We start from the raw sequence: 25,504 nt of genomic DNA on the forward strand, positions 1-25,504 counted from the left end.
AATATACATGTTTCACTTGATCTTCTCCTTGAATTTTGTTTATATATATATATATATTTAAATATGTAGTTTTTATTTACACAGATTTTTATCTGATGAATCACTGCATTAATGCTCCAGACTAGTTATTGTAAAGCACACGAAGTGGAATCTGAACTTGGAACCAGGATTGGATAATAAAATAGTTTATTGGATATCAAGTATAAACTAGGCAGTCTCTGTTGAACAATGCAACAAATACACCCTGGACCCTACATGGGCTGTGTTTCGGCAAAAAATTGCCTTCCTAGGGGTCCTCTATCTGTCTCAAACTGACAAATGGTTCCTTGGGGAATTTAGAGCTAATGCCAGTCAGTTTTTTCTGCCTAAGGCTCTGTTTCTGGCCCTGCATCCGGACATTAATTCCAAATTCCCCACAAAACCATTTGTCAGTTTGAGATGGCTAGAGGACCCCTAAGGAAGGCAATTTTTTTTCCAAAACATGGTCCAGGTTTTTGTGTGTATTTGTTGCATTGCTCAACAGAGACTGCCTATCTTATACTTGATATTCAATAAACTATTTTATTATCCAATCCTGGTTCCAAGTTCAGATTCCACTTTTGTGCACTTTTTGGTCACTCCTGTTTTGTGTTGTGGGATCTTGTTGGCTCACTGCCTTTGCTGTGTGCCCTCTCAGGGGATCTGTGGATTGTGCTTCCAGACTAGTTATTGTACAGAAATACAAAAAACAAGCAAGACCGTATTAAAAAAAAAATACAATAATGTAGCAAAGATCCTCAATTATTAATAAAATCCAGTGAGTCTGTAAATAAGAAAATGAAGTTCAGATCTGTTAGTTGTTTTCTCAGCTGTTGAAACATATAGTTTATGCTGTATGAACCAGTGAATTTTTGACCCCTCAGTGGAAAATGAGTCTGTGTATTCCCTTGCTTCCAGAGGTAATTAGTGTTCCTACTCTTAAAACGGCTATAAGTGCTAGTGTACTGAAAGGGATAGTAGAATTCTTAATCCTGAAATGAAAGAAGCCTGGATTTTATCTCTTAACCAGTGTGAGAGAATAAACTGACCAAAGGGGGGAGAGGAAGCATATTCTCACGTGTTAGTTTAAGAAAATGCAATGCTCAAAATCTGAGCTACTTATTTTTTGCTAGCTTATTTCTCAAAAATCTGACCTTCAATTTGTATTTTTAGCACATGCACCTGAACCACTCATAAGCAGAGCTCTAATCACCCTCAGCCCTCTTCAAGCTACCTACAGCTATGAAATTTGCACTGACAAAAATATTGCAAAGATTTCCATTGACTGCAATTAACACAATGTTACTTTCATTCTCCATTCAAAAGTTAATCTCAATCTCTGTAATACTTCTCAAAGGAACAATAGTATTTTCCTTTATACTTTGCTGTTTAATTCTTACCTAGGTTTTTCTGAATTGTTTTGAGGATGCTGTGAAATATATTACATTGTGGGATTCTTTTACCAAGGTGTGTAATAGCGCACACTAAACCACTGGATGCGCTAGCTGCTACCGCCTCCTCTTGAACAGGCGGTAGTTTTTCGGCTAGCGTGGGGGTAGCGCATGATTAAAAGTCACGTGGGCTAAAGCCGCTAACGTGGCTTCGTAAAAGGAGCACTGTATGTTAAATCAAGCAATGGATTTTCTATTTAAAAGATCATTCTGGATGTTTCTGTGTGTGTGTAATGCAATTACAAGTAAAGCAGTTATGATCTTGCATAGTGGTTTATATGGTAAATAGAATGCTCCAAATAAATGCTTCTTATAACGGTTTAGCAGGAACAATAGTATTTTCCTTTATACTTTGCTGTTTAATTCTTACCTAGGTTTTTCTGAATTGTTTTGAGGATGCTGTGAAATATATTACATTGTGGGATTCTTTTACGAAGGTGTGTAATAGCGCACACTAAACCACTGGATGCGCTAGCTGCTACCGCCTCCTCTTGAGCAGGCGGTAGTTTTTCGGCTAGCGTGGGGGTAGCGCATGATTAAAAGTCACGTGGGCTAAAGCCGCTAACGTGGCTTCGTAAAAGGAGCACTGTATGTTAAATCAAGCAATGGATTTTCTATTTAAAAGATCATTCTGGATGTTTCTGTGTGTGTGTAATGCAATTACAAGTAAAGCAGTTATGATCTTGCATAGTGGTTTATATGGTAAATAGAATGCTCCAAATAAATGCTTCTTATAACGGTTTAGCAGGAATTTAAATCTATACATTTGGGATGATCTCCTTTAGAATTAGCCTTTCTGTGGAGATATAACATCAGCTCTCACTCAAATGTGACATATAGTCGGGATCCGGAAGGTTCGCCCCCCACATTTCGCCCCCAGCAATTCGCCCCTCACATTTCGCCCCCCACATTTCGCCCCCAGACACATTTCGCCCCCACACATTTCGCCCCCACACATTTCGCCCCCCCGGATGTTTCGCCCCCACACATTTCGCCCCCACACATTTCGCCCCCACATTTCGCCCCCACACATTTCGCCCCCGTCTCGGAGCGCAAATCCTTACCTCGGAGCGCAAATCAGTCCAGCTACTGTTGTGAGCGCGAGAGAAGCCAAGGGGGATCGAGGCTTGGCCAAAGCGAGACAGCGTCCCGCGAGAGCTGTGCGCGAGCGAAGCCAAGGGGGGGAGGGAGTCGAAGGCCAGAGCGAGACAGCGGAAAGGGATGAAGGGGGATCGGGGCTTGGGCCGAAAGGGAACATGAGCTGTGCGCGAGCGAAGCCAAGGGGGGGTAGGGAGTCGAAGCCTGGGGATGAAGGGGGATCGTGGCTTGGGCCGAAAGGGAACATGAGCTGTGCGCGAGCGAAGCCAAGGGGGGGTAGGGAGTCGAAGCCTGGGGATGAAGGGGGATCGGGGCTTGGGCCGAAAGGGAACATGAGCTGTGCGCGAGCGAAGCCAAGGGGGGGTAGGGAGTCGAAGCCTGGGGATGAAGGGGGATCGGGGCTTGGGCCGAAAGGGAACATGAGCTGTGCGCGAGCGAAGCCAAGGGGGGGTAGGGAGTCGAAGCCTGGGGATGAAGGGGGATCGGGCCCAAGGCCAGAGCGAGACAGCGGAAAGGGATGAAGGGGGATCGGGGCGAAGCCAAGGGGGGGTAGGTCAGTCCAGCTACTGTTGTAGCTTCGACTCCCTACCCCCCCTTGGCTTCGCTCGCGCACAGCTCATGTTCCCTTTCCGCTGTCTCGCTCTGGCCCAAGTGCGCGATCCCCCTTCATCCCCAGACTTCGACTCCCTACTCCCCCTTGGCTTCTCTCGCGCTCACAACAGTAGCTGGACTGACCTACCCCCCCTAGGCTTCGCTCGCGCACAGCTCTCGCGGGACGCTGTCTCGCTTTGGCCAGGTGCTCCTGCTTGGATAATCACTGGCGTGTATGGGGGGAGGGGAAAGTAGCCGTGTTCAGCACACACATCCCACCCTTCTCTAATACAGCTGTCTAATGCTGCAGTTGATTGCATCTCTCCAGAAGCCTCGATCCCCCTTGGCTTCTCTCGCGCTCACAACAGTAGCTGGACTGATTTGCGCTCCGAGGTAAGGATTTGCGCTCCGAGACGGGGGCGAAATGTGTGGGCGAAATGTGGGGGGGCGAAATGTGGGGGCGAAATGTGTGGGGGCGAAATGTGTGGGGGCGAAACATCCGGGGGGCGAAATGTGTGGGGGCGAAATGTGTGGGGGCGAAACATCCGGGGGGCGAAATGTGCGGGGGCGAAATGTGAGGGGCGAATTGCTGGGGGCGAAATGTGGGGGGCGAAACTTCCGTGAACCCATTTTCCAACTGGTATTATTGTGAATAGCATATTACATAAATAATTTTAGTAGGTTTTATAATCAAAATTGATCTAATATCTGGTCTATATGGAGTTTTTATAGCTGTCTGTGAATAAATGACTTCATACAAACTTTGGACTGATAACAGATGCTTTTAGTCCTCTCTGCATCTATGATTTGATTGTAAGAAACATTTTAACTGTATAATATCCTTGATTTTAATTTATTTATGATTTGAATGTAAGTGATATCTTAACTGTAAAATATCCTTTATTTATGTTATTTGTACATTTTATATGTTAAAATCCAATAAAATAGTTTTAAAAATGAAAAAAATAGGTATCACATTTTCACACTCAGTAATGATACATTGATAAAAAGTCATTTTATGCAAAAAGTCTAGCAGTATTTTATTAAATTAATCTTCAATATCTGCACTTTACACTTTGGCTTTGTTACAGTTTGGATCTGCTTATCTTTGTGCCTTGGATTTTCAGCTCTGACAGAAATTAATTTGAAAAAAAGAGAACGACAGATGGTGGATGAAGAAATGTCTTTGCTTGTCGACTATCAAGTCACATTTTGAGTTGATTTGCACTCAAAAACAAGCACATCCATCACATTGATTAGCAATTCTATTCTATCTACTTTAGGTTCACCATTGTTACAATTAAACATACATAGCTTAAAGAACTTTAAAGAAATAACTCTCAAATTTATTTTTTGTTGGTTTTGCAATTTTATAATTTCAATTATAATGTGCTGCGAAAAAACATTTTCTCTGTTTAGAGTACTGGAGCTAAAATGGTTTGAGAGACACCGCCCTATAGAAATGATTAGTAGTAATGTAAGATTTTTATAAGGCTCTAAAAACATATTATTTCAACATGTTAAATTAAACATAGCACTTGAATGATTTTCTTTGACTGGTTATTTGTACTCAAAGACTGGTTGGTGTCTATTTTGAGTCATAATCTGATTGGTTGTTACGAGCCATATGAATGTTTTAAAATACTGGCACCATGTTTCTTTTCTAGATGGTGTGATTATGCTGAAGCTTGCTGCCAGAGAAAAATTTTCTAAAATAGGCTAGTCTTATGTTTATATGAACTAGGATTACTAGATGCAGACCTTTCTTTCTCAGCAGTATTTTGCAGATATTTTCAAACTGAGTATTTTTTCATCATAGTTTTGCGAGTGTAATTTATGGCTGATGAGGTTCAGTAATTCTTGTGAAAGTTTTGTTACTTTGCCCATTGATTTATTTTATGCATTACATTATGTATGTTTTATTGCTCCTTGTCAAGAATAGAAGATTATATGGGTTATAAGTTTCTAAGCAAATAAAATAAATAAGAATACATACTGTGGTTTAAGTGGCATAGAAAGCTTCTGCCCAATTAAAGTATGCTGATTGAGTTGGCTGACGAATATAGGCTTTGAACACAGTAGAATTGTCCAGTTGGTTCTGAAGTAGGCACTTTATACATCTGCTTAACTGGTTAATAGACTGAATGGAGTTAGGACATCCAAAAAGACCATTCTAAATTTATCCACTGAGCTACTTCAGCACTATTCTGATTACAGCCAGTGCCTGATTAACATCAATGTGACCAACAGTAAATGTGGAGCTGGACATGGTATACGTCCAGATTGACAAATTAAAAAGTGATAAATCCCCTGGACCGGATGGAATTCACCCGAGAGTATTAAAGGAACTTAAGGTAGAAATTGGGGAACTATTACAATCCTTGGCTAACATGTCAATAAAAACCGGGCAAATACCGGATGACTGGAAGATAGCAAATGTCATCCCAATTTTCAAAAAAGGAACAAGAGGGGAACCAGGAAATTACAGACCCGTGAGTCTCACCTCAGTTCCTGGAAAGATAATTGAAGCACTAATTAAAGATACCATCATACAACACTTGGAGGGTCACAACCTGATAAGAGATAGTCAACACGGCTTCAGGAAAGGGAAGTCATGTTTGACAAATTTACTACAATTCTTTGACAAGGTGAGCAAACCAATGGATAGGGGGGATCCAGTGGACATAATTTACTTGGATTTCCAGAAGGCATTTGACAAGGTCCCGCATGCAAGGCTCATGACTAAATTACAAAGTCATGGAATAGGAGGAGAAGTGCACAGATGGATCAGCAAATGGTTGGAAAACAGAATACAGAGGGTGTGCATAAATGGGAAATTTTCAGACTGGGAGAAAGTGACTAGCGGCGTGCCTCAGGGCTCGGTTCTTGGGCCTGTCTTGTTCAATATTTTTATAAATGACCTGGAAGAGGAAACAACATGCAATATAATCAAGTTTACAGATGATACAAAGTTATGTCGGGCGGTTGGCACTCTAAGAGACTGCGAGAATCTGCAGAAGGATCTCAACCAGCTGGGGACGTGGGCGAAAAAGTGGCAGATGAATTTTAACTTGGACAAATGCAAGGTGATGCATTTGGGAAAGAAAAACAAAGAACATAACTATAGGATGTGGGGGGTGACTTTAACCAAATGCGAACAAGAAAAGGATCTGGGGGTAGTGATTGTTAGAACCCTTAAACCTTCGGTTCAATGTGCGGTGGCGGCGAAAAAAGCAAACAGGATGTTGGGTATGATTAAGAAGGGGATCACGAGTAGATCGGAGGAAGTTATAATGCCACTTTATAGAGCTATGGTTAGACCACACTTAGAATACTGTGTCCAGCACTGGTCTCCATACCTTAACAAGGATATAACTCTGCTGGAGAGGGTGCAGAGGCGAGCCACAAAACTAGTCAAAGGTATGGAGAAATTGAGCTACAGAGAACGCCTCAAGAAACTGGGATTGTTCACCCTCGAGAAGAGAAAACTGCGAGGAGATATGATAGAGACTTTTAAAATATTAAAAGGATTTGACAAAATAGATCAGGAACCCTCATTATTAACATTTTCAGACGTGACACGGACAAGAGGTCATAGCCTGAAACTGAGCGGCAGCAAGTTCAGGACTAACATCGGAAAGTTCTGTTTCGTACAACGAGTGGTGGGCACTTGGAATGCTCTCCCGGAAGAGGTTGTGATGGAGACTACTGTTCTGGGTTTCAAACGCAAGTTGGATGCATACCTTCTTGCTAATCATATTGAGGGTTACGGGAAAACCGGTACCTAACTGGGCCTCCGTGTGTACGGATCGCCGGACTAGATGGACCTAGTTCTGATCCGGAGAAGGCATTTCTTATGTTCTTATGACCACTCTGACTTGACTCTTCAGTGCCGATGTCTGGACATGGTTGGGCATTGAATATCTAGGCTTAATTCAGTCTGTGGCTGTCAAATGACTAAAAAAAAACCCCATATATTACTGCAGGCTGAATATCAGACACACAGACTGTATAGTTATATTGCTCATTCTTTCACAGCAAAATTACATATCTATTGTTTTATCTATTACATTTAATAGTAACATAACTTAATTTGTCATGCTAGCTAAAATGATTTCCACCGCCTGGAAGCATCGTTCATCATCTTGTAATCTCTAGGGAGTTAAGATTTCTCACTATAAAAATCCAATGTGTTCATGTGCAGTGAATCTAGTAGATAAAGTCAAGGCATGGAAGATGCAGAATTTGAATGATTTAAATCATGAGTTGTTAACACAGCTGCATGTTACTATGGCTCAAATATAGCTACCAGTAGTTAAAAAGGACTACACGTGTAGAACTAACAGCATTTTCTAAAGAGGTGTGTCTCAAACCATTGATGTGTAATGCATTTTTCATTTAAATTTACAGCTTCAGTTCTCACTGAACACATTTTCAATAATGTTGTTCAGCTGTCATCACTCATCTCAACTAGAGAAGAAAAAAAGAAGATTCAAAACATGAAAACTAGGGGTTCTTTTTACTTAACTGCGATAGCGGTTATAGCACGCGCTGAATTGCCGTGCGCGCTAGACTCTAACATCAGCATTGAGCTGGCTGGCATTAGTTCTAGCCGCGTAGCGTGGGTTTAGTGCACGCTACAATTCTGCGTGCGCTAAAAACGCTATCACAGCTTAGTAAAAGGAGCCCTTAACATCTAGTAAAAAGGACAAAGTGTTATCTTCATTCAGATTATCTACTGGCAGAACTAGAATCTGTAGCATGTCAAGCCTGAGCAATGATATTTGTTCTTGAAACACTGGAAACTTTTAGATTAAACTTTGTTAAAAAGTAGTACAAACAAGGTAAAGTACCTGAGCTTTCTAGACTGTATAGGCAGGCTATTCCCCTCCCCTCCATTTTCTATGATTTTGTGGCTATAGCAATCACATAATTTACTTTTTCCCCTCATGATTTTGCATAAAACAGGCCCTCTGCACTTTCCTGCCATTCCCTACTAGGTATCACCCTCCCCCCTCCTACTTTTTCTCTTGTCTTCAGAAGTATCCCTGGCTGCCAACATTCTCCCTGAACTACGATCATCACTCAGATTCTCCACTCCAGTACATCACAGATTTTAAGGCACATATAGCACCACTGAAATTCTGAATTATTCTGTCATGCAAAAAGGATTAAAACAATGATTTAACACATTATTTGAAGCTGGATTCTCTTTATATAATCGAACTGACTTTGCATATTAAGAGAATATGCAATCATATGAAAGTTTCCAAATGTCAAAACAAGACCATATCAGTCCAGGAGTCCCTAGATGAAAATCTTAGCCATTAGACCAAGCAGTAATTTAAAGCAAGAGAAAGCCACAAAGATAAAAACTGAGGGGCCCTTTAACTAAAGCAGTGTGTTGCAAACTTTTTAAGCTGTTGGCACACTAATCTCGGGCCTGTGGCTGGAGGGCACCCAAAAATGTGCAGATGTCAATGTAATGACATCACATGCATGTATGACATCATCACATCAACCTCCGCGGTCCTGAGCCTCCTATTACCACTGATGGAAGAGGAGAGGTGAGGAGAAGGAGCAGAGCTGCCGGTGAGGAGGAGAGACACCAGCACTGGCTGACTGACTATAGGATGTTCCTATTGCCGTGAGAGGTACATCCTGTAAGCAGTCAGCCGGCGCTGGCACCTCTCCAGCATCTCGGAGCACACCTGGAATCCTCCAGGGCACACAGTGTGTGATACACTGGACTAAAGCTTAGCACGCATAATAATGGACATTAGCATGTGCATTCTATTTTATATATAGGGGCCACTTAGTGCACACTGATGTCCGTTGATGCATAGTAAGCTTTTAGAAATAAAGTCCTAAGCTAGATAGCCATCAAAATGACATGCCTAGGTATCAGGGGTTGTCTAGGGCTCAGCTACAATAGATTGCTGAAAATCAATTAGGGGCTTCTTTTACAAATGCCGCACGCACTAGCCGCTACCGCCTCCTTTTAAGCAGGCGGTAGTTTTTCGGCTAGCACGCGCTAATCATGTGCGTGCGCTAAAAACGCTAGCGCACCTTCGTAAAAGGAGCCCTAAATGTTTGCTGTAACCTGACGGCTAATGAACCCACTGATCAAGCCTCCTGTATACATAATCCTTCCTGCGCAGTTTTGCTGCTCCAGACTTCTAGTTCACTGTCCGTTCCTGTAAATGTTTTAACTGCATTCTTGACATTTTATCTCTGCAAATAAATTTTACGGTTTCCATGCATTTTTCCTTCAATGACAGGCATCCTAATCTTCAGAAAGCAGTATGGAATTTTTGGCAGTCTTTTTATTTTAATCACTTTAATTTGACCTGTAAAAGTCAGGGGCAGAATGCTTCATCTTTACAAATTATGCTTTCATTTTTCAGAAAACACTGGAATAAGTTCCGTGTGTTTATATAATTGAGTTTCTGGGATACCCAAATATTTGAATGAATCCTTTGCCCATTTAAACCCATGTTTTCAGAGTTCTAATTTGTCTGCTGTGCCAGATTTGATTAAAGCTTTGATATCATTAATCTTGTTCCCGACACCTACCATCCGCCTCTGCTTGCCCATATATTGGCAATGGCCTTCAATAGGTTTGCCAAGTACAACACATTATTATTTATTTTGACTTTAAATTGCCTTTCCAGAATGTTCAAATTTCAGCACACTACAGCAAAATACAGGGAAAAAAAGTTTAAAGCACATTATGTTGAGACTATGGGGGTCTTTTACTAAGGTGCGCTAACCAATTTAGCACACGCTAAATGCTAATGCGTCCATAGAATATAATGATCACCTAAAATGGAGCTAATTATAATATATAAATAGTGTTATCTATATATACCATATAACCATTCAATGCACACTATTATTAAAACTCTGATAAATTTTCAAACATTTATTAATTTAATATTGTATATACTTTTTTTTGTAATAATACAATACAATACATTATATCAATTACAATACAATACATTATATCAATCACCCGACATTTATCAATGAAACCCACCCTTTCCTTTCAATCCCCTCAATAAAATTGATGCACCCCCTAGTAGCTCACTGGAATCAATTGCAGCATAAGGTGGAGGATTTAAAATTCATAGTGCTAATGACAATTAAATTGTGGCATGGGGGAAATGTATCAGATTTTATTAGCTAAGGAACAACTGATACATCAATGGGATACCAAGGAGCCTGGGGGCCTCAATAAAGAAGTTGAGTGGAATTCATTATGATAATGAGGTGATTGATAAAAAGGAAGGAGATGGATTCTGGGTAAGCACTGTTTGAGGCAAGATGGTGGAAACAAAGCACATCAGCTGATTACCTGTTTTGGAATTACACCCGATTTCAGGCTGCAGAGTTTTTCATAAGATTGTTGATGATAATGTATTTAAAAGAATGTTGGAAGGAAATTAAAATGAATGTTGAAACTGTGGGTGGAAGGGTAATGATATTGTTTTTGTTGTGTAGTAGGAGGAGAGATCCTCCCGACTTCAGCTCCTGAAGATGCATTGATTGCGAAACATAGCACTATGTCGGGCTGAAAGCTGAATTGATTGTGGTTGCTTTTGAAGAGGAACATGGATGGAAAATCGAATTTGGAAATGTATCCATAAACTACAATTGAGATTGGAAGACTGTGGGTTCCTTTTACAAAGGTGCGCTAGCTGTTTAACGCCAGGGGTCCATCCTGCCCAGCAATCCGCTCACGTGGCGGCCCATCAGGTCCAGGACCTGTATAATGATCTCTATCTATACTCTTCTATCCCTTTTTTCTTCTATCTATACCCTTCTATCCCTTTTTTCTTCAGGAATTCATCGAATCCCTTCTTGAACCCTGATACCATACCCTTTCCTATCACACCCTCTGGAAGCGCATTCCAGGCATCAACCACCCTTTGGGTGAAGAAGAACTTCCTAGCATTGGTTCTGAATCTGTCCCCTCTTGCCTTCTCTGTCCCCTCTGTCCCCTCTTGCCTTCTCATTCTTGTAGTTTCTGAAAGTTTGAAGAATCTGTCCCTCTCCACTTTCTCTATGCCCTTCATGATCTTGTAAGTCTCTATCATGTCCCCTCTGAGTCTACGCTTTTCCAGGGAAAAGAGCCCCAGTTTCTCTAATCTTTCAGCATATGAAAGGTTTTCCATACCTCTTATCAATCGCGTTGCTCTTTTCTGAACTCTCTCGAGTATCGCCATATCCTTCTTAAGGTACGGCAACCAATATTGGACGCAGTACTCCAGATGCGGGCGCACCATCGTCTGATACAATGGCAGGATGACCTCTTTCGTTCTGGTACCTTTGATAATACCTAGCATTCTATTTGCCTTCTTAGAGGCCGCTGCGCACTGTGCCGTCGGCTTCATTGTCTTGTCCACTATTACCCCAAGTCCTTTTCTTGGGTACTTTCACCCATTACCAGCCCTCCCATCGTATAGCTGTACTTTGGGTTTCTTTTCCCTACATGCAAGACGTTACATTTCTCTACATTAAACTTCATCTGCCATCTCGTCGCCCACTCTTCTAGTTTGTTCAGGTCCCTTTGTAAATCCTCACAGTCCCCTTTAGTTCTAACTCCACTAAATAGTTTGGTGTCATCTGCAAATTTTATTACTTCGCACTTCATCCTTGTTTCTAGATCGTTTATAATATATTGAACAGCAGTGGTCCGAGTACCGACCCCTGCGGAACACCGCTCGTGACCCTCCTCCAGTCAGAATAGTGGCCCTTCACTCCTACCCTTTGCTTCCTACCTGCCAAACAATTTTTGATCCATCTATGAACGTCTCCTTCCACCCCATGGTTCTTCAGTTTCCATAGTAGGCGTTCATGGGGTACCTTGTCAAATCCATGGGGTGCCTTTTGGAAATCCAAGTATACGATGTCTATGGAGTACCCTTTGTCCATTTGTTTGTTAATTCCTTCAAAGAAGTGCAATAAGTTCGTTAGGCACGATCTTCCCTTGCAGAAGCCATGCTGGCTTGTTTTCATCAATTTGTTTCTATCTAGATGTTCATCAATGCTTTCTTTTATCAGTGCTTCCGCCATTTTCCCCGGAACTGAGGTCAGACTTTAGCACACGCTAAACCGCCGGCCACACTAGCTGCTACCACCTCCTCTTGAGCAGGCGGTAGTTTTTCGGCCAGCGTGGGGTTAGTGCGTGATTAAAAGTCGTTAGCACGGCTTTGTAAAAGGAGCCCCGTGGTTTAACAACAAGGCAAATTTTGCACAAGGGGTTCATAGGAGGCTTTGAACAATGAATGAATGAACTTTTTTGAGGGGATTGAAAGGAAAGGGTGGGTTTCATTGATAAATGTTGGGTGATTGATATAATATATTGTATTGTGACATAATTTATTACAAAAAAGTATATATTAAATTAATAAATGTTTGAAAATTAATTTATCAGAGTTTTAATAATAGCAGTTATTGAATGGTTATATGGTACACATAGAATATAATGGGCGCATTAACATTTAGGGCACACTAAATCGGCTAGCACACCTTAGTAAAAGACCCCCTATGAAATTTGCCTTCTCAGTGGCAGGACCAACTATGTGGAATATTTTGCCTGGGAATTTAAGATTATGTAGCAATATTTTGCAGTTTAGAAAATTGTTGAAAACTTACCTTTTGTTTCAGACATTTTGTTAAAAAGAACCATGTATTGAAAAAGTATTTTGCTCATTGCTGCTATTTTCATGGCAATTTTAGAAGAGTCTTAAATGTTGTTTCTTTTAATACAATTATATATGCACTTTTGTGAGCTACCTAGGCTTTAGGCAGATAATAAATATTTTATATAAATAAAATAAATAAAAAGTCAATACCTAAATCCATTTAATATTAATAGTAATTTAATGTTAGTTGTTAACCCGCCTAGATTTTAGGCGAGAAAGACATTAAAATAAATAAACAAACTGGAAAGCAGCATATATAATAAAACAAATGAAGACACAAGAGTAGAAGTGAGTACTCATACAAGTCCTTTTTAGAATCCCTGCTTGATGCCAGATCGACAAAATGCATACTTAAGCAATTCATTCATTCATTATACACCTAATCCTTCGATATCCTTTTCCAAGTGCACAAACTTTGATATAAATTCCCACAGGATTGTGCCGAAACAAGCCCAAGTCTTTTGCTGAGGAGGAAAATACAGAATTTTATATGTGCTTTATTTTTGTTGTGCTTGTTTAATTATGCTATTTTTGTCCTGTGTTTATTTTTAGGATTTTTCTTTGGGGTTCTTTGATATTGAGGTTTTCCCTTCTGTTGAGCCTTTTATGAATCTATAGTATTGAATTTATTGTATTATCTATTCCAGGGGTGCCCACACTTTTTTGGCTTGCGAGCTACTTTTAAAATGACCGAGTCAAAATGATCTACCAACAATAAAAATACTAAACATATACCCCCCTCTTATACTGTGGTGCGCTAGCCGATTTAGCGTGCACCCATTGTATTCTATGGACGCGTTAGCATTTAGTGCACGCTAAATCAGCTAGCGCGCCTTAGTAAAAGGCCCCCATATTTATTTATATATATATATATATATATCGAGTGCACCTCTTCTGTCCTCCAGACCTCACTCCATTCCCCAACTAACATCTCTCTCTGTCCTTCCAGCTTTTCTTTCTCTCTTCTCCACCCCTATTGGCAACATGTCTCCCTCCTCTGTTCTGATCTTGCAACTCTTTGTTCTTCCTCAGGGTCTCTCCCCTTCTGTCTCTTCTGTCCCATAGTCCAACATCTGCCCCCTCTCTTCTACCTCCCCTTTGTTTCAGGTTTCTCCCTCTCTATCTTCCTTCTGCTAACATTTTGAGTCCTCCCACCTTTGGTCCAGGTCTTTGTGTCTCTCACTCTCTTTGTCTTCCCCCTCCTCAGGGCCTGGCATCTCTCTCTAAGCCCTCTAGTAGTCCAGGATCTGCTTTATCTGCCTTGTCTTCCCACTCCCTTTTTGTTCAAGGCTGCTTTCCTGCCCCTCCTCAAGGTCCTTTTGTCTCTTCTCTCTCCCCCCCTCCCCGATCCAGCGTCTCTAAGGCAATCTCCCTCCTGCCGGGGCCCTTGCAATGGGCCCAATTTTACCTCGACGTGTGTGACCTTATCTCCGCTGCTTCCCTCAGACTGGATCATCGAGCTGCTTCCCTTAGACTGGATCCCTCACCTCCGTTCTTCCCTCTGGGCCTACCACAGTTGAAAGTTCATTATGGCAGCCTGCAGAGCGAACGTAGCATGCTGCCATCAGCTTCTGTAGCACATTCCCTCTGCCATGGTCCCGCACCTCCTCTGACGTTGGGGGCGGGACAGCGGCAGAGGGAACGTGCTACAGAGGCTGACGGTAATCTGCTACGTTCGCTCTGCAGGCTGTCATAATTCCACTACTTTAAAGGTGAGACAGTGACCGGGGGAATGCTAGGGAGAACATTGGCTCTGCAAGCTACCGGCGTTGCCTTTGCGATCAACCGGTAGATCGCGATCGATGTTTTGGGCACCCCTGATCTATTCTCTCTTCATATAGGTAAATGCAAGTAATTATTTCTTTCTTAGGTACTATTGTGAGCCCATTGGGAAATTCAAAGTACCCAATTAGATTTTTGGCCATTACTTAAGTCAATTTAATTGTTTTATAAACCACTCCAAATCCTTTGGGAGATTTGAGTGGTATATATGACACCACATTAAGGGGATCTTTTACTAAGGCCCACTAGCAGATTTAGCGTGTGCTAAGTGCTAACGCGCCCATTATATTCTTTGGGAAAAAGGGAGTGTATAGTGCAAATGGATAAAGTTATGAGGCTGGATGGGACACATCCTAGATATCAAGAGAGATCAGGCAGATTTATGCTAAATCCACTCTCCTGAAAGATCTTTTCAATAGATCTCCCATAAGAGTAATCCTAAGGAATAAGAGGAAAATAAACGGACATTCTACTGACATTAAAATAGTGTAGAGAGTCAAGTGGATTGTAGGATCTAAGGTAAGGAGTTTAACCAGAGGGAGATCACATCAAACAAATCTTGTCAATTTCCTTGAATAAGTGGTGAGAATTACATGAAATCTAGGTGCTGAAAGCAATAAGTTCATAAATATATTCAGTAGGCCTCAAGGTGGTAGACTAATTTAAACACTGATCAAGTGAAAGACAATGGAAAATAGTGCTAAATGTGGCTTCTCTGAGGAAGAAAGGTAATTAGTGGAAAGTTTCATGGATCTTTTCTAGGGCTGGTTCTGGCTAACATCTTTTAAAAAAATATTGTAAGAAGGCGTGAGGAAAAGTTTTCTTCTCATAAGTAATGCTAAAATCAGCAACTAAGGGAACAGACAGAATAAAAAAGTGATAATGGTTACTGCAGATGGGAGGACTAGATGGGCCATTTGGCCTTTATCTGCCATCATGTTTCTATGAGTGAAAGAGGGCTTTCCATTTAGGATTTACTATAAAAATGTGAAGATACATTCATTTGAAGTTCAGCACACAATGGACATAATTTTATAAAGGATTTTCATACATTTAAGCCAGTGTATGTTCATAAAATGTAGAATTCTCATGAAACTATTCCCCCACATACAAGAACACAGTATGACAAGTAGACACATGATTGTCTGTGACTTGGGTGTAGACCTGTTTGGGGGATGAATTTGAGTGGTACATGAACAGTGTTACATGTATGTACATAGGTTATATACCCTACATGCATACATTACCTCTGTGCATTTGCAACAGTTCCAGGTCTGATGTAAATGCAAGCAGCCACATAGGTTCCTATATGCCTTTATCAAATGAGTGCCTAACTTGACCTCCTGCCCTAGGCAATTTGTTAAATATTATCCTCCAGCCTGAACCCATTTGATTAAAACAGGTTTACTATTTAGGCATTCTGAGCTACCTGAACAACTTTGAGTAGCCAAACGTCAGTGCTGACCACTCAAAGTGCAAAAGCTTCCCAGAATGCCTCCCGCAGTGCCTTTCCAATTGAATAAGTTTTCTTCAGGCAACAAGTTTCCTGGACAAAATTTATCTGCTTTGGGAAGGCAGGGCAATTTCAGCCAGCAGGGTTTGTTCAGAAAAAAAACTTGTATAATTAAGGACCTCATAAGGAGTTTGAGAAAATGATGTATACCAGCTAGGAGGAGCTCAGAGAGATCATGGCAGTGGAAAAGAGTGATCTAGTGGTAGACACTGCCTCAGGACCCCTAAAATAGGGAAGGTAGGGCAATGCTGCCCCAGAACTAGAAAATCTCACACATTTTCATCCACTTAGCTCCCTACTCCATTATAAAATACATATACCCATGCCTTCAACAGCCACCTGACACCTATCAACCTACATCTCTAGAGTAGGCATCTCGATAGTAGGTAGGTAGAAGAGTACACATTGAAAAGATGGGTGGACTGTTAGGTAAATGGGTTGGCATGTGCATTAGTGGGTAGAAAGAAGGTTAGCTTAGAAGGAACAAGTGAAAGGATGTGATAGGTAGATGGAGAGAGTATAGGGGGTACAGATGACTCAGATTTAAGTGGTTGGGTGTGGGAGCTGTTGACTCAGGGGTCTCAGGTCAGAAAGTAGAAGGTCTAACGTCTATGGGTCCTCAGCTTGGATCAGACTTGTTCCTAAAGCATCTAGACAACTGATCCTCTCTTCTCTCTCCCCTCTATAGCGATTAACTTGTCCTTTTGATCACTCTCTCCTCAACAATGAATTTCCTGTCCTATTAATTCTCTTTCTTCCTCCCCTCTTAAAGTCAATTCAATTTATTACCTTTGCTTAATCTTCTGTAAACCGCATAGAACTTCACGGTATTGCGGTATATAAACTGTTATTATTATTATTATTTGGGGTTTTTTTGTTTGTTTTTAACTTCTCTTAATTACCAATTGAAGTAACCCGATGGGTTGAACTAAAATTTCAGCATTAAGCTGGAAGTTAAAAAGTGTTCTAATTTTTAACACTCCCTGTATTTGAAGTAAAACCATATAAAGGCCATTGTTATGCATTAGCATATAAAAGGCTTCTTCTGACTTTCCTATCAATAAATTGTAGTCCCTTTTTTTTTCTTGCAATTTTGTAAATCACTTTGTTTATATTTGTTAAAAAGTGGTATATCAAATACTGCTGTTCCATTTGCCTACCTGCCTGCTGTGTGTGCTTTCAAGATTTTTTTTGCTGAATGCTTCCCTCATTGAAGTGAATTATTTCTATAGCGCTACCAGACACATGCAGTACTGTACAGAGTCACAAAAAAAGATAGTCCCTGCATCTAAACAGACAAGACAGATAAAAAGGATGTCATGGATACAGTTAGGGGAATGGTTAATCTTTTGGCTAGGCTGGTGGGGAGTAGAGAGTAGGGTTATGGACTGAAGGTTATATCAAAGAGGTGTGGTTTCAGTCTGCTTTTAAACAAGATAAGGGAAGGGGCTTGGCGGACAAACTCAGGTAATTTATTCTAGGCATAGGAGCAACTAGATAAAAGGAATGAAGTCTGGAATTGGCAGTGGAGGGGAAGGGTACAACTAAGAGCAGCTTATCTGAGGAACGGAGTTCTCTGGGAGGTATATAAGAAGAGAGGAGAGATATTAAGGGGCAGCAGAACGAACACACTTGTAGGTCAGCAATAGGAGCTTGAATTGTATACGAAGGTGGATAGGGAGCCAGTGAAGTGATTTAAGGAGAGGGGTGACATGAGTGTAGCGAGAGTGATAGAAGATGAGTTGTGCAGCAGAGTTTTGCACAGATTACAGGGGGCAGAGGAAGCACAATGGGAAACCAATTAGAAGTAGATTGCAGTAATAAGCGTGAGGTTACGAGAGTGTGGACAAGGGCAGTGTTCTTAAGAGAGGAAGGGGTGAATTTTGGTGATGTTGTAGAGATAGAAGTGACGGGCCCTTAGTGCACAAAAATCTAGGGTTTAATATCTAGTGCTGAGTGGAAGTGCCTCTATGCCTACATCAGCAGAATCTGTAGCAGCTGTCACAGCATTGCAGCAAATTAAGGGCCCTAATCATAGCTGAGGAAGCGCAATGTCTTCTGATATAATGTGATTCAAAAATAGATCTAAATTACATTTCTGTTTCACTTGGGGGGAGACAATTTTGTAGATTTAACATTATATAGTAAATTAGAGAGTGAAAAATGTGTATTCCTTTACCTAAAAACTGAGGAAAAGTTAAGATTTTTGGACACATTATTTAAATGTCAATTACTCTTAATTTAAATCCTACAAGATAGCATCATTTTCTCTTCTTGCCGAATGTAGTTTTATTCCTTACATGTGCTAGTAGGCATATTTGCTTTCTTCATATATCATATTTTCCAATGAAGTAAATGTCAACTGGATAACATTTTACTTCTATATTATTATTAAGATTTTACACTAAAATCTGCGGAGTGCACTAAATTCCCTACACTGCATCTGTTGTTTAAAATGAAATGCTTCAGGTTTTTTTTTTTTTTGGCATGTTTAAACTATCTCACTATTATCTGGCATTGTCATTTTTGCATAGCTTGGAGCAAATTTATCTGGCAGAATGTTTAAACTTTTCTACTAGACTACATTGGAACTAGGGCGCATCGATGCCATCCTTGACTCAGACTCAATGTACACAACGTGTAATTAAACTCTGGAATTTGTTGCTGGAGAATGTGGTGAAATCAGTTAGCTTAGTGGGATTTTAAAAAGGCTTGGATAATTTCCTAAAAGAGAAGTCTATAGACTATTATTTAGAAGGCTTGGGGAAATTCACTGCTTATTCCTATGATTAGCAGCATAAAATCTGTTGTACTACTTGGGATCTAGCCAGGTACTTGGCCACTGTTGGAAACAGGATGCTAGGCTTGATGGACCTTCATTCTGTCCCAATATGGCAATTCTTATGTTTGGTACATTTCTACATTAAATAGGAATGGAAACAACATCAAAGGGTATGCCCCAGACACTTAAACACACAATTCCAGAGGGAAAGAGCAGCTGCTACAAACACAACATAGTTGTCATGACCTATTTTCAGCAATGTTGTTATAAAACTTATCCATTTGAGAGAGCTGCATAGGAAAGGAGGTTGCAGGAATCCCACAAGGATAGAAGAAGTTGCTGCAAGATTCCTGCAGAAGTGCAGTCAAAATCTTTTGTGACATCAGAATGCAGCTTGGAATGCATTGAGAGAGGCTACAGCTACACCAGAAAAACTCTAAATGCCTAGAAAGGCAGCAAGAAAAAAAGACTGAGGTTTAGAACTCCCATTGTTTGAATAGTGAATACTACCCAAAAAATACACAGAGGGCTGTTTGAGATTGGGAGGAAATGGAGAGTTGTGAGCGAGTAGGTAATAGTGTCAACTTTCAAAGATAAGTTATGGAGGAATGGAGATAAGATAAGAATGGAGGAAGATAAGATAAGATAAGATAAGAATGGAGGAAGTTATTTGTGGGAATGGAATGGATCATAGTGGGTATGGGTGGGGATAGGTGAAATTTGCATCCCCATGCAACTTTCTAGTCATGTGTCATAGCAAAGATTCTTCAGTAGAGCGGTACAAAAACAAACTAAACATTAGGCTTTTCATTAGAGAAAAAATGGACAGTGAAAAATCAGTTATGACATTCTTTCTGTAGTACCCATTAGAGAATGACACGGGGAAAAAAATCTGTCCCCGTCACTGCCCCATCCCCGGCCCACCGTCCCCTTCACTGCCCCATCACCGCCATCCCCTTCACCGCCCCGTCACCGTCACTCCCATCCCATTCATCGCCCCGTCACCGTCCCCGCAGCATCCATATGTGCCTTAGTACTGCAATATTTAGCTTATTCCTTTCTTATAAATCAAAGTTCTGGCTGCTGAACTAGAGAAAGAGATGTTCAGCTGGCAGGGCTTAGTTTATAAATTATTATAAACACAACTAATATACTACTTTATCTTAAAGCAAAAAATAAATAGAATTTTTTTTTCTACCTTTGTTGTCTGGTTTCTGCTTTCCACATCTTCTCATTAAATTCCTTCCATCCACTGTGTGTCTTCTCTCTGCATCTTCCATTTGCTGTTACTGTGCCTCTCCCTTCACACCCCCCCTCCAATTGGTCTAGCATCCATCTTCTTCCCTCCGCTCCCCCATAGTCTGGCATCTGTCTTCTTCCCTTCCAGCATCTTCTCCCCACTCTGTCTTTCACATTTCCCTTCAGGGTCTGTTCTATTCCTTCCCACCACCACCTTCCCTCCCTCCTTAACCATCTGTTCCTTTCTACCATCCTTCAGCTCCTCTCGCATGGCCTATCTATCTACCTCCCTCCCTCTTATTTTCATGGCACATTACAATGTAATTTGTGCAAGCCGCTGGAGCCTGTGAGCTCGGTCCCTGTCCCATCCCCACAAACCATCTCGCTTCTGTGTTCCTATTTTCCCCATTTCTAATATCTTCCCTATGTATCTGGCATTGCCCCCCCCCCGTATCCATATACCATCCCCATGGCATGTCCCCTTTATGTCTCTGTCCCTATGCCCCCATGCACATAATTTCCCCTCTTTCTGTTACCTTTCTGTGTCCAGATTTCCCCTATCTTCCTCTTCCATACCAGTGTGTCTCCTCTCCCTCTTTCTACCCCCCCCTGCTTTCTACCCCTCCTCACCTGCCTGTCCTCCCCTTTCTTTCCTGCTGTGGGTTTCTTTCTTTCCCTCTTCATCCCCTTGGCCCAGAATCTTTTTCCCTTTCACTCCCTCCTTCCTAGTGTGAGCCGGGAACACATGCAATCGCGCGGTCCAGCAGCCCCCACCCCGCCCGATCGCAGCGTTTAGCCAGCTCCCTCCCTCCACTTCACTTTATATGCCGGCTTTCTTTTTCCTGAGCGGCACGCGTTCAAAAAGACGCGCATGTGCGGCGTTAATCAATCTTCTCTCCTACAACTTCTTGTTTCCGGTTGCGTCAGAGAAGATTGATCAACTCGCGCAGCCGCACGTGTGTGGCTCAGGAAAAAGAAAGCCGGCAAACTCGGCATTTAAGGTGAGGTGGAGGGAGCTGGCTAAACGCTGCGATCGGGCGGGGGGCTGCTGGACCACGCAATCCTTGATGCCTCACTGCGGAGACAAGACCATTTACTGCTCCACGGCGCGGTAAATGGCTTTGTCCCCGTCCCCGCAGCGATTACTATTTTTCTTTCCCCGTTTTGGCGGGTTACCCCGCGGCTACTCGCGGATAGCCATGGATAACAACCACCGTGTCATTCTCTAGTACCCATGACTTTTAGAGAAAGATTTATCAATTACAAGAATACTTTTCAAATATATTTAGGAAGCTAAATATTTATGAGATTTATGAGCACACATTGACTTTGGCTCAAATCTTCAACAGTACACATGCTTTCACCAGCTCAAGGGGAAACACATCCAAGGGGAATGGTATAGGATATTTTAAGCACTGCGACAGGGACCCTGCACTGCGCAATCCCCACTTGGAGTCATGTGCTCATCAGTTCCCCCAGTCCTACCCCTGAGCCCAGTTTAAAGCCTAAGGTACGTCAGAAGAAAAGGAGACCACCACCTAGAACCAGGGCAGGATTAATTCGTCGAGGGCCCCTAGGCACACAAGTACACTGGGCCCCCTGCCCCGCCCCACCCCACCATGAGCCCAAGCGGAAACAGGAAGCTGCATCAAAAGGAAGCTTTGGGCAAGCAGCACCGCTTGCAAAATTACAGTTCCCGTTGCCTTTCTTACCCGCATTGCTTGCTTGTCTTACTTTCTGTCGATGGGGGGGGGGGGGGCTGCGTTGCCGATCAAAAGGGGCCTATGTTACAGATCGATGCTGGAGGGGCCCATCACTGTTTGGAAAAAACAATGTTGATGCCCTCCTTCATCGGGCCCTAGGCACGTGCCTACTTGGCCTATTGGTTAATCCTGCCCTGCCTAGAACTGGGAGTTTTAATACTATCCCCCTATTTTACTAAGATGCGCTAACTGATTAGCGCATGCTAATCCAATTAGCACACGCTAAACGCTAATGCATCCATGGACTAACATGCATGCGTTAGCATTTAGCACGTGTTAAATCAATTAGAGCACGCTAATCGGTTAGCACACCTTAGTAAAAGAGGGCCTTTGTCTTTAAGAAGCATCAGAAAAGAACCCACGCTAGGAAGTGGAAGCTCCTTTAAGAAACTGCCAGGGGTGACCAAAGGGGTGGGGTGGGTTCATACAGAGTCCTTTTCCTCAGCAAGCTGGGAGGAAGAGGGTGGTGCTTGAAAGAGGCCGAGTGGAAACAGAAACCAGCCCTGCTCCAGAGACTGGGAAATGTCTGAGGAATTAATTCCAAAGGAAGAAAACATGGAGGAAAGTAACTGCCAGGCCACAGAAATGGAGTGGGAGAATTCCTCTTATCCAAAGCTCAATGCCAAGGAAAGAATAGACCTGTGAATAACCCACTTGCAGGTTAGAGTGTTTTGGACTTTAATTTGTGCTGCAGTGTTTTTTTGTTGGTATTTATTTTTCTTGCTACACGTTGGAAAGTGTTCCTGGGGGGCTTCTATCTGAGTTGTCTGGTCGGGGCATTAATGACTGGATTTCAAGTGTCTGTGCAGCAACTGTCTTATCTCAATAGGAGGCTTAAGTGGTTTGGTTTTTTTTTTACATTGCTCTCGGACATTACAGCAGTGGCGTACCTAGCATATGTGACACACAGGGCTTATCATTTTTTGACACCCCTCCCCCCCATCTGTATGAAAAATATGATTTTTAGTAACAATCCACACGTCACACAAGAGTGTACCTAGGAAAAGACAGCATCTTACATACTGCAGTGAGCAGTACATCAATATACCCATTGTAAAACTAAACAAGCCAGACTAGTACAGATCAATCCTACACAGTCAATCCTAACAGAAAACCATGTCTTTTCGAACACACTGAACACAGAAAACACCTTTGCCTAGTATGTAATCACAAACTAACCCCTCCCCCTTTTACAAAACTGTAGTGTGGTTTTTAACCATGGTGGTAACAGCTCAGATGCCAACACTAAAAAAAACGCTCTACAGTTTTGTAAATGGGGAGATAGAATAAAAATACGTAGACAAAGGTTAAACTGAAATACCATGCAACACCACAGAAACAGCGATGCATCTCCCCTAAAGCATAAAAAAATAAATAGAATATTTTTCTACCATGTCTTCTCTGGTTTCTGCTTTCCTCGCCTTCTTGTCACTCTCTTCTTTTCATCCACTGTCTACCCTCTCTCTGCCCCTTCTATATGGCATCTTCTCTCCTTCTATTCCCCTTCCAGAAACTTTATGCCTCCCCCTTCCATTTCTCCCTTCACCTCCATTGGTCTGGCATCCATCTTCTTCTCTTCCCTCCTCCAACGGTCTGGCATCTCTCTCAATCCCTTCCCTCTCCCACACCCCCATGGTCTGGCATTTCACTCTCTCCTCTCCCTTCCCCCCACTTCCATCAGAATCTGCCCTCTTTCTCTCTCTCCAACCCAATTCCATGCAGTATTCTTCCCCCTTATGTCTCTTTCCCTGCAATTCCATCAGCATCTGCCCCCTTTCTCTCCCTCCACCACGCTTCCATACCACCCTGACCCCCATTCTCACCCTTCACGATTCCATACCAACCTGACCCCCTTTCTCACCCTTCACCACGCTGCCATACCACACTGACCTCCTTTCTCACCCTCCACACCCTTCCATACCACCCTGCCCCCTTTCTCACCCTCCACACCCTTCCATACCACCCTGACTCCCTTTCTCACCCTCCACACCCTTCCTTACCACCCTGACCCCCTTTCTCTCCCTTCACCACTCTTTCATACCACCCTGACCTCATTTTTCTCCTTCCACCACCCTGCTATGCTCCTTTCTCTCTTCATTCAAATCAGCAAGGTCCCACGATGACTACTTCTGCTGCCTCTGCTCCAGAAGAGGTAAGTGACGTCGGAGGGGGACTGGACCGGCAGACCCAGGGAGTTGTGGCAAGGTTCCGCGATGACTGTGGCTGCCGGTCCACCCCCCACCCCCCTCCCCCCAATGTCACTTACCTCTTCTGGAGCAGAAGTAGTCATCGCAGGACCTTCCTGCACTTCAGCGTGGCTGCCGACTCTGCTCTGGAATAAGTACGGCAGCCACACTGAGGTGCCATTTTGAGCAGCATGGGAGGTTCCGGACCCGGCCATCTGTGCACCCCCTTGAAGCATGCACCTGGGGCGGACCGTCCCCCCCCCCCTTGGTAAACAACTGCATTAGAGACACTGGGTAAAAGTTGATTACCACAGTCTGGTGAACTCTTGGAATGCGTCTTTACTGTTTGCATTACAATTTGGGAGGGGAGGTATCCAAATGAGAGATTGGCTCTTCCTATCCAGACTGCCTGGTGATAAAGGGCTCCTTTTACTAAGCTGTGCTAGCGTTTTTAGCGCGCACTGCATTGCCGCTACCCCCCACGCTACGTGCCAAGAACTAATGCCAGCTCAATAGTGGCATTAGCATCTAGTGCACGTGGCATTGTAGCGCGTGCTAAAACCGCTAGCGCAGCTTAGTAAAAGGAGCCCAAAAGGTCCCATTACTAGCAAAGCAAAACCAGATCCCTAAGAGCAATATGAAAGTGTTGAGAAAGAAAAGTTGGGTTTTTTTAAAGTATGGAAGCCAGAGGATGGGATTGCTACGCTCGGCTTCCCAGAAAGGCAGGAAATAAATTCAGAATATTTATTTTTCTTTTTCCCTCTTTGAGGGAGTGTATTAAAGTGTGGCTATTTGTTTGCCTGAGCGCCATAGATTTGAGGGGAACCAGTTTGAACTGATATCTGTGCAAGTATTTTTTCCCCCTTTGGGAGGGACTAATCCTGTTATTCTTACCAGAACCTTGTGGATTACAAAAGAGAATTTATGTGGTTTTTTCCTGCTTGTATATTTTTGGTTACCTGACATGAAGGAAGAAATGAACTTTGAAGCATTCTTAGACTAAAGTTTGTTTTTCCCATAGTGGTTTCAGTGGTGATTATGCACAGCCAGCAAAGCTGCTAGCCATACAACCTCTGAGTAGTGCACAACAGTGAAGATAAGAACATAAGAATTGCCATACTGGAACAGCCCGAAGGTCTCAAGTCCAGTATCCTTTTTTTTTTTAATTCTTTATTCATTTTCAAAATTACATTAAGTGTTAAATTTAATCAAACACATTAACAATAAATATATCACTTAAAAACAATCATTGGTATATTACATAAATTTTTTGCCCTTCCCCTTTCCCATCCCTCCTAATCATATATTCCATTATCATATAAAATATGCAATAATAAAATATCCCCCTCCCCACCCCTTAAACTGATAAAT

General features: G+C 42.3%; 1 protein-coding gene across 2 annotated transcripts in view; it reads left to right on the plus strand.

Annotated features, from left to right (window-relative positions):
* The window catches only part of LOC117354000 (cAMP-specific 3',5'-cyclic phosphodiesterase 4D-like), a 661,316-nt gene that overhangs the window by 554,410 nt on the left and 81,402 nt on the right, over nt 1-25,504 (plus strand). The window contains exon 4 of one of the 2 annotated variants that reach the window (XM_033930694.1): nt 25,155-25,268. The exons of the other annotated variant lie outside the window; for it this stretch is intronic. Coding sequence (XP_033786585.1) covers nt 25,155-25,227 — 73 coding nt within the window. The 3' untranslated portion in view covers nt 25,228-25,268. The remainder of the gene's footprint in view (nt 1-25,154; nt 25,269-25,504) is intronic. 2 annotated transcript variants of the gene reach the window in all.

The sequence above is a fragment of the Geotrypetes seraphini genome, chromosome 1, assembly GCF_902459505.1.
Source record: "Geotrypetes seraphini chromosome 1, aGeoSer1.1, whole genome shotgun sequence".
NCBI classification, from domain to species: domain Eukaryota; kingdom Metazoa; phylum Chordata; class Amphibia; order Gymnophiona; family Dermophiidae; genus Geotrypetes; species Geotrypetes seraphini.